The sequence below is a fragment of the Rattus norvegicus genome, chromosome 9 (genome assembly GCF_036323735.1).
Source record: "Rattus norvegicus strain BN/NHsdMcwi chromosome 9, GRCr8, whole genome shotgun sequence".
Taxonomy (NCBI): domain Eukaryota; kingdom Metazoa; phylum Chordata; class Mammalia; order Rodentia; family Muridae; genus Rattus; species Rattus norvegicus.
The window spans coordinates 36,487,026-36,496,747 of NC_086027.1; the positions used below are offsets into that span (position 1 = coordinate 36,487,026).

General features: G+C 42.4%; 1 protein-coding gene across 1 annotated transcript; it reads right to left on the bottom strand.

The window, feature by feature from the left end:
• Nucleotides 1-3,054: 3,054 nt before the first annotated feature.
• On the bottom strand, nt 3,055-8,717 carry Spata31e1l1 (SPATA31 subfamily E, member 1 like 1). The gene is made up of 2 exons (XM_001071792.8): nt 8,491-8,717; nt 3,055-7,170 (listed from the first exon to the last, which is right to left on the bottom strand). The coding sequence occupies exons 1-2, from the start codon at nt 8,674-8,676 to the stop codon at nt 3,250-3,252; spliced, it is 4,107 nt and encodes a 1,368-aa protein (XP_001071792.3). The 5' UTR covers nt 8,677-8,717; the 3' UTR covers nt 3,055-3,249.
• Between the last annotated feature and the right edge of the window lie 1,005 nt (nt 8,718-9,722).

Here is a 9,722-nt window from a genome sequence, read left to right on the forward strand (position 1 = left end):
CTCTAATATGGTTGTTATCCTGATTTCCAAAGCTAAGCAAGATCCAAGAATATTCAAAAGGTTGCAAACCAAGAATTTGTTTGCCTAGAGATTGTGTAGCATATATCTATATTTATCCAGATGTGCCTATCATTTTCACAATAAATACTTTGTTTATTCTTGCTATATATTTTTAAAGACAGTTAAGTAATGAACCCTAAGGTTATGTGAAAAATGCAATCAACAGTATTATAATGCTATCTTCAAATTTAACTTTAAATAATTTAAGCTGAGATGCTGGATCTCTGGGACAGTTGGTAGAGTGCAAGCCTTGAATAAAAGAGACTCTGTGTTCTATTTCCATCCATAACAACAAAACAACAAAACAACAACAACAACAACAACAACAACAACAACAACAACAACAACAGCAGCAGCAACAACAAAGTGGTTCTTCTTACTCTAAAGCAGAGGAAACAAAACTGTTGGTAAGATTTTCAATATCGTCTACTGCCTACACTATTCCATTTTCTTTCCATTCTTCAGTATCAACATCCTGATGATGGCAGAAATCAATGTTATTATATAAAAATAAAATAGAACAAAACACACATATATTGGGATTTTTCTTATAACCATGAGCGAATGAGATGCAAATAAAATTCAATGTTAATATTTATGAAAAAGCTTTTGGAAGAGGTCTTATACGAGCTGGCACATGCTAGCTGTAAGGTCCCTTGTCTTATTCTTTATTTTCACCTCTTTGACTCTCAAAATAACATTTGAGTCCTCAGGGAGGACTTTGGGACAATAAGGTGATTTCAAACACAAAAGTCATGTAGGAGGAAGACTGAAGACTCAGGATTCAGCTTCCATAGACTAAGTTCTTTCCTTCTTCATGACTGAGTGTAGATAACCCATAGAGTGACCTTAAAAATTACCTTATCACTAGCAGCAGCAGAAAAAAAAAACTTCTAAATATGGGAATGGACAACTTTTCATTGTTATGCCTATTTTGAAATATGGTGGCATGGTCTAGTTACCATTAGATTGCTCTAAAGATTTGCCCAGTGTCAGCACATCTGCAGGGGCTCTGTGGTCAGATGGATGATGGGTGCTCATTCCTCACCTTCCCCGTCTACACAGTTGCATATTAGCTACCCATGTTTGGTCATTCACTAATTTCTTATCTGTGGTCAAATTTACACAATGTTATTGAATTTCATTAATGTCAGTGTTGTAAAATAATTTACAGTATTTCTTCTCTATAAGACTGAATTTAGTGGATTTTCCCCATGGAAACCAAACTACCTACCTCTTTGATATACCGATATTATACCTATCACAAGTGACAGCTGTTTGAAATATTTGGGCTTATTTCAATTATCTAGCTTCCTTGACATTTTGTGTTATTGGTAATAAATAGCAGTTGCTTTGTCTGAGTCTCATATGCTATGTTGCTCCTGTCTCTTTAACCTAACTTTGAAATACTTTGCTTATTTGTTAATGTAGTTTTAATATCAGTAAATATGGACTCAGAAACTATTATCATGTAAATAAATAACATTAAAATAATCTAAAAGAGATAATTTCTTCAGTCAAATTGCAATAAAATCAAACAGTAGGTCAATTGTAACATACATTACATAAGTAAATCACTATGTGATATTTGAGATCACTGGACAGCTGGCTTGGGACCCTAATATTGTTTCATAGTGTTCTCCAAAATCCCTTGCCTCATGATGTAATAGAACCCCTAGGCTTGTCACAGGATAGGGGAGATCAGCAAAACAATGGCAAGAGTAAAAGTATCCTGTCCCTGAGAACAATCTGAAGGTAAACTACTGGCCCCTAAAGTTACTATTGATTCTGTGATCTAAATGAACAAACATGCAAAGAAACAAACTCAGTAGTGGGGACAGGAAGCCCAAAGTTCAGCCAGGGCAAAATTATAGAAGAGAATGTATAATTGGCAACTCCAGCTGATTTATATTAGATGGTTGTACCCCTCTGATTTGTTGTTACCTCAGTTTACTCTATTTGAGCTACATTAATCTGCTCTGACCGATGCTGTGAGCACCCAGAGTACTGGGTTTATCTGGAACATCTATCTACTACTGATAATTTCTCCTTTGCTTGTTATACACTTATAAATTCATTGGTTCAAAACCAAAACCACAACTACCATAAATTCTTCTTGGGATATTTCAGAATATGATTTCCTGAGTATATTTTAATGGGACCTTTCCAAGTATAATAACACACCAGAAAAGTATTGGTGTCCAAAGTATTCATTTTTTAATTAATCATTTGGAACATACAAAGAAATTGGTTTCATTGTGACAGTGTATACCTACTCGCATGCCATTCATGTCATGCCCTTTCCACCCCACTTACTTTCCCCTTTCCCCACTCTTGTTCCTCTACCTTCTCATTTTTTAGACCTTTTCCTACCTTGTATAGAGTTTTTTCCTGCCTTTTTGGCCTATATTGTATACTATGTATTATATAATATATAATCTATTTTTAAATATGTAGAAAATGTAAAATTTGTCTTTCTATGTCTAGTTATTTCTCTTAACCTAATTACCCCTCTTTACATATATGCGTGGGTTTTTTTGTGTATGTGTGTGCATGTATGTGTTTATGACATATATATGGCATATATAAGAACAAAATGTCATATACGACATATATGGCATATATACAATATATGACATTTTCTTTATCTCTTCATCTGTGGATGCTCATCATCTAGAATGATTATATTTGGCATTAAGAATGGAGCAGATGGGGTTGGGGATTTAGCTCAGTGGTAGAGCGCTTGCCTAGCAAACGCAAGGCCCTGGGTTCGGTCCCCAGCTCCGAAAAAAAAAAAAAAGAATGGAGCAGATATAAGCATGGATGTGCTAGTTTCTCTGTGGTGTGATGACTTAGAATCCTTTGATTTTATACCCATGTGTGATACAGCTGGATTGTACAGTAGTTTTGCATGTAATCTTCTAAGGCATCCTCTTGCTATTTTCCAAAAATTCTGTACCAGGTACCTTTTCAGGGGAGTGAATAAGGGTTATCTTTTGTGTGCATTCTTGTCAGTGTTTATTATAATTTTTTTATTTCTTTTTCAGGAAAAAAAACCCAACATTTATTACCAAGAAACCATAGGGGAAAACAATGACTGAGCAGATGGAACCTCTTCTGGAAGGCTTCCTGGTATGGGGAGGCAAAGATGGCCTGAGGTACCTGCTCTTTGACCTTTGCTGGTAAGGTCTACCTCAGGTCAGAGGCTTCCTGGGCAGCAATACCTGACTGGTCCTGGCCTCCATTTCTCCTGTGCTTGGCTGAATGGTTCACTTTGGAGCTCACAGGTTGACCATGGTCTATTTCTTCTTTTGAACTTTGATATGGATCACACACCTTAAGGACTAAGCCTGGCTGGTGTTTGTTACCAGTTATTTCGTATCTGAGTAAAAGTTTGCACCCCTCAGGACATCTATGTGGACAGCTCCCCTTTCTACTCTTCCTTTTCATCTGACCTGGCTCACAGGTTATAGAGTCAGCAAGACCTAACTGCTGCCTTTCTCCAATTACTCTGCAACCGTGTGGACTGTCCTTCCTCTCGGGTGTGGGAAGGTAGTCAGAGTCTCTTCTCTTCACACTCTCCGGATGTCTGTCTTGGGTTCTCTGGGTATTAACACGCAACAGCACTTTTTCTCCAGCTCCTCCGTACTGGAACGAAAGGTTGTGCCACTTGGTGCTTTTATGTGGACAGGAGTCCATTCCACTCCTTGTACTTTGATCTGAGTCACAGGCTTTCAGGTCAGAAAGACTTGACTGTATTCTGTGCCGACATGGATGGTCGTTCTGATTTGGAGTGAGGAGGTTGTCAAATGCCATTCTTCTCTGTTGGTCATAGGCTCTCTGGGCATTTACACTGGGTTGTGGTTTGTCCATAATTTCTCTATGTCTAGGTGAATGGTTATATATTTTAGGCTTTCTATGTGGAGAGCATACTTTTCCACTCTCTGTTCTAATTTCATCTGGGCCAGGGTTTCGCTGGGCAGCAACAACTGACTGCTCCTGGCCTCCAGTCTTCCTGTCCTTGACTGGGTGGTTCTCTTTGGACCTCATAAGTTGACCATGGCCCATACTTTTCTTTGTATTTTCACATGGGTCAAGGGCTTTATGGCTAATACCTGGTTCCTGTTTTTCTCTAATTTCTGTGTATCTAGCTGAATGGTTGTGCCCCACCATGCTTCTGTGTGGAGAGCCTCCAATTCCAATTTTTGTTGTCATTTGACCTGGGTCACCGGCTTTCTGGTCAGAAAGCTTGTCCCCAGTTCCCCTGCAACAATATAGAATGTCATTTCTCAAGGGAGTACGGTGCTGGTCAAAGCCTGTTTCTCTTTTTAATTTGTTCAGACGTTGGTGACAGACTTTCTGGGCATCAACCCCTGACTGTGGTTTGTATCCAGTTCTTCTGAATGTGAAAGAGTGGCTGTGCTCCTTAGGGCAGACATGGCTACCGCTCATTCTTCCTGCTGGTTTGCTATGTTTTGGGTCATAGGAACCTTTGGAAGAGCAGGTAGAGCCACGCAGCTGGAATGTCAATGATTCCATTTTATACTCTTGTACCTGGGTCACAGGTTCTCTGGTCAGTTTTGATTGGTCATCTAAATTATTCATCAAGTTCTGGACCAGAACATTTATGAGGGATTGTAGTTTAACTGCTGTACTGTAGATGAGATTTTCTCTACCCACTACTTGTGTCTGCTTAGTACTTGGTGTGGGGATTTCATTATTCAAAGAATGCCCCTGCCCCTCGAATTCTGTGCTGAGGTTTTCATATTGTGAAGAATACCTTGAGATGATCTTGAAGGAGCTTTGAGAAGAAACCTTGATTTTTCTTTCTATATTAAAGGAAGACTGACTCTCAGTCTTGACTGTATTGTTGAGCTGGGTGAAACTTGGGATAGAAGGACTTATTCTCCCAAGCCTTTCTTCCTGGCTTATGTCTCCAGGGTTCAAAATACTGGACCTCTCTTCAGAGGGATGAAATACATTGTCATTCTTTGCTTCAGTTTTATCCTTGTGGACTCTGAACTCCTGAGTCTCCACACTCTGATTACTACTCATGAGGAGATCACCTAAGCCTTGAGAATCCTTGGGGTCTTGCCATCCATTCTGGAGACTGGGCAGTGAGTTCTGTGAGGGCAAGCTTACCATGGCAGGGTGTACTGTATTAGGTTCATTTGGATGAGGGCTCACAGACCAGGCTTGTGGCTGCTTGTTTGCTTTCAAGTCATTGTTACTATACTCCTTTGTTTTTAAATCCACATCCTCTGAATTTGGTGGGGCAGGTGTTTGGAGATGGCCTTGGCTTCTTTTGGTCTCCATGGGCTCAAAGTCCTCAAGACTGGTATTTAAGGCTTGTCCATTGGTAATCTCACCAGATCCCAGATTCACCCTCCATGTATGAGGTGGCTCTTTTACCATCAATGTGTTGGTTTGTTTGGCCCATGATGATGAAACGCTGTCTTCAATGTCCACAGTTGTTGCACTCCAGGTCGGTTGTCCTGAGGCCACAGCCTCAGACTTCTTCCAGGGTACATTAGACATTTCTGGGCTGGTATTTGGTTGCAGGATATATCTCCCAGTCCCTTGGATAGTCCTGCTCTGCTGGGGTTGTACCTGGAAGCAGAGAGCATGGGGCTGAACACTCTGATATCTCTGCCATTGATCTGGATCGGACCTTGAGTACCCATGGCTGGTAGTAGGTGGGAGGGCTCTTTTGGTCTGCTGAACCTGGGGAGGTGAGTGTTCAAGCAGAGAACTTTGCAGCCTGGCAGATGATACAGTTTTTACCCTTATCCCCCCTGGATCCTGGTGATGCAATTTTTCCAGGATTGTGGCAGCCTTGGAAAAGTATTCGGCCCTGGAAACACAAGGTAACCTTGTGCGTTTCATAGGAAGCTGCATGGTGTTTAATTCAAGCTTCATTTTCGTCTTTGGATCAAGGAAGAAAAGGTCCTCAGTGGTGTTTATAGAAAGCAGCTCATCTGTCCTCAGTGCAGGGTTCTTAGTTTCCAGACCCTTCCCAGAGGTGCTGCTTGAAGGGCAAGGCAGAAATTCAACCCTGAGGCTCTCATTGATGGTGCTAAGTAGATTGCTGTTTTCTAAGGCTTCCTGTTTGGGATCCCCTGTGAGCACGGACCCCACCGTCTGGCTATAGTTGCAACTTTTGGAGTTGAGGATGGAGAGCTGTGCAGGCTGGTTGAGTTCAGGCCAGTTCTTGCAATAACCATCACTGTTTGGTTGGGAATCTCCCTGAAGCTGTGTCAGTTCCATAGATGGGAGGAATCTGAAATGAGTTCCTTGTTGTGCTTCCACATTAATTTCCTTCTCTTCATGCTGTGACTCCTTGTGGTGGTGGACCATTTGATAATGCTCAGGAGGGATGGAGGCTGACCTGGTATTTTTGGTGGGCAGGGTGCACCTGGGTGAGCTCTCAGTGGGCTGGCTAATGGCGACTTGACAGTTTTGGATATTGCAGTCTGCAGTGTCTTTCCAATTTAGTTTATGTTGCCAGAGCTCATTTACAGTTGGAAGTGATGTCTGTATCCCTACCTCAGTGGTAGCACATGATAGTCTAGAGGACCTACTCTGGAACGAAGAAAGTGTTTGGTTTGGTATAGAGCTGGGGAGGTTTTTGAGTTCCTGGAACCCTGTCATACCTACCAAGCTTGGTGTGACAAATGGGTGGGGCAATGGCTTGTCCAGAAAAACCTGTGAAGGTTCTTTATCCAGGGGTAAAGCATGAATGAGGTCACATGCATCTCTAAACCTCACAGTTTTACGTTCTCCCGAGGAGGAATTTCTGGAGACCCAGGCAGTAGCCACAACCGACTCAGAGAGCACAGAGGTTATGCCCCATAAAAATTGGTTAAAATTCTGCTGTATGAGAGCCTCTAAGACCTTGAGGTACGAAAACAGCTGAGGGAGGGAAAGCTGATTTAGTTTCTCCTTAGAGTTCCAAAAGGGGTGGGGAGAGGAGACCAGAAAAGGATGCTGGATGGGGCTTTCCATAGATTGCGATGCAGTCTGGATATCCAGAGAATTCTTTTGACTATCTCTGGAACCTTTTACAGTAACAGTTTTCTTCCTGGTCTTGCTCTGCCTCCTCTTCACCACCTGCCAGTTAGAAACAACACAAATGAGTAAATGAGTTGGGGTCCCCTTTTCTCTCTTGTAGACAAGCTGCCTGGTCTCCGTGCTCATGGATAACATGAAATCTGTATTTTCCAGAGCGCTCTCTCTCTCTCTCTCTCTCTCTCTCTCTCTCTCTCTCTCTCTCTCTCTCTCTCTCATCCCTCCATGACTCATTCTTACTGCGCATAAACGCATATCCTTTTGTCCTTGTTGAGAAAAGAGCAGAAGGGGCTGTCTATACCACCACACTTACCATGGGTGTGCTAAGTCAGTGTTCCTCAGACAGGATCCCCAGACAGGATCCTACCCAAGACTGAGCTCTGTAGCTGACCCTGTGCTGTCAGGTGATATCTGCTTCATCGGACCACAGGGCACGCAATCCCTGATCTGACGTCCTTGGTCTCATCACCTGCTTCACATCAGCTCAGCACAAACAAAAGCAATCGCCTGAACAGAGGAGAGCTGATCTTTCTCTGATCTTGTCCTGTGTCCCCACCAACTCAGAAATGCAGTCTGTCCATGGAGGCACAGTCGTCCTTAGTGACCTCTCTGCCACCCTATAAATATGGTCTAAGAGCCTCAGGCAGACAGCTCAGGACACTCTCACCTCTCTCCTGCCTAAAGACTGATGTGCTGCTAGGCCTGGAGATTTCCACTCACCTCTCTGTACATAGACTTTAGCTATGTTGTAGTTTCTTCTTTCTTTCACCCTTTCCCATCCTTTTCTTCTACCCTTTCAATCCCCTAACACTAGATAAGAGAGAAAAAAATGGATGGAGGGGAAAAGGGGGGATGTTACTGTTAGAGTACTTCCGATTGGTTCCAGAGGTTTAGTTTCTCTGGGGCACGTTTAATCTTGACCTCCGGGATATCAAATTCTTCTTTCTTCTTTTCACACCTCTACTTAACAAACCAGAAACACCAACAACCAATAGCATACAATCAACAACCAACAACCCTCCCCATGACTCTCAAGGCTTTAGCATTTATAAAAACTCTGAAAAGTCCCCAGAATTCCAATCATCACAGAAATGCAGAAATTATCAACTGAAGGCAGAATCATGCCCCTGCTAGAGTGTGAGGCAAATCAATGTCAGTTACTCTGGACAAGCTGGAACAACCACATATCCCACCCCTGAGACTTGAAAACAAACAAACAAAACCAGAAAAATACATATTCTTAGATTTCTGTTTTTTTTTAAATGTCAATTTTTTTTACTAAACCTTTCTAAGAAACGTGAAAGTAACAATCATGAACAAAAGTCTGCCTTTTCATTGTGTGTCAACCAAGGCTTTCCTCACCTCTGAGATGTTCTTTTTGCTCCCGGGTGGTGGTGACCCTGGATACTCCTTCAGGAATGGGATCAGTAGGAAAAAGAGCCCCACTCCACACAGAATGGCAAAGATTATGTCCATTACTGTGGACATGGAGCTGGAGCTCATCCAGAAGTCACTAATGCTATTCATCAGAAGGAGGAGATTCTCCATCTTCTGAATAGCAGTGCATTTCTCAGGCTACTGAGTCCTGGGGTACAGCTTCTGGCTTGTCAAGAGGGCTCAGGCTACATCACACAGCTGAGGCCTCCTCATCACAAAGGGCCATTGGCAGGAGCGAGAGTGCCACAGCCCCTCCCCATCCTCTAGCCCAGGAGCCCCACCCACCTCCTGGCTTTCCCTACTCCCTCCTTCCAAAACCTGCTGTTGAAGAAGCTAAAGACAGATCCTTCTTAATATTGTTTCTCTGCCTGAGTCCCAGAGTTCCGCTGCTTGAATCCATCATGTTCTTACTTTTTGACAAAATGGGCTTCTCTATGGAAGTTGAATTGTTTCTTAGGGATTATTACTTTCATGATATTTTCTGACTACACATCCAAGTCTCTTCATTCTGAGATCATAGCTTATTTTTCCAGTAAATTATTTTTATTAATAGTTTTATTTATTTATATTTCATATATTGTCCCCCTTCTCGATCCCATTTCCATGAAACCCCACCCCACCACATACTCCCTTCACTTTGCCTCTAAGAGGGTGCTCACAACCCTAACTCACATCCATCACTATAGCATCTCCTTTCTTTAGGGTATCAAGTCTCTATAGGGACCAAGCACATATCTTCCCACTGAGGCCAGATAAGGCAGTCCTCTGATACATATGTAGCAGAAGCAACAGACTAGCACATGTGTGCTCTTTGGTGGTGGCTTAGTCCCTGTGAGCTCTGAGGGGTCCAGTTAGTTGATATTATTTTTCTTTTTATGGGATTGCAAACCCTTCAGCTCTTTCAGTGCTGAAATCTTCCACTGGGGACCACATACTCAGCCCAATGTTTGGCTTTGGTATTTGCACCTGCCTTAGGTTCTTGCAGAGTCTCTAAGAGGACAGCCATACGAGGCTTCTGTCTGCAAGCACTTCTTGGCATTAGTAATCATGTAAAGGTTTGGTGCCTGCAGCTGGAGTGGATCCCAAGATGAGGTGGTCTCTAGATGGCCTTTCCTTCAGTCTCTGGTCCACTTTTGTACCTGTGTTTCCTTTAGACG

Bases quoted from the DNA above. Each gene is read 5' to 3' on its own strand.
- Spata31e1l1 (XM_001071792.8), bottom strand. From the start codon at position 8,676: ATGGAGAATCTCCTCCTTCTGATGAATAGCATTAGTGACTTCTGGATG. The intron at 7,171-8,490 runs GTGAGGAAAGCC...TCTAACTGGCAG, and splicing joins GCAAAAAGAACATCTCAGAG to GTGGTGAAGAGGAGGCAGAG.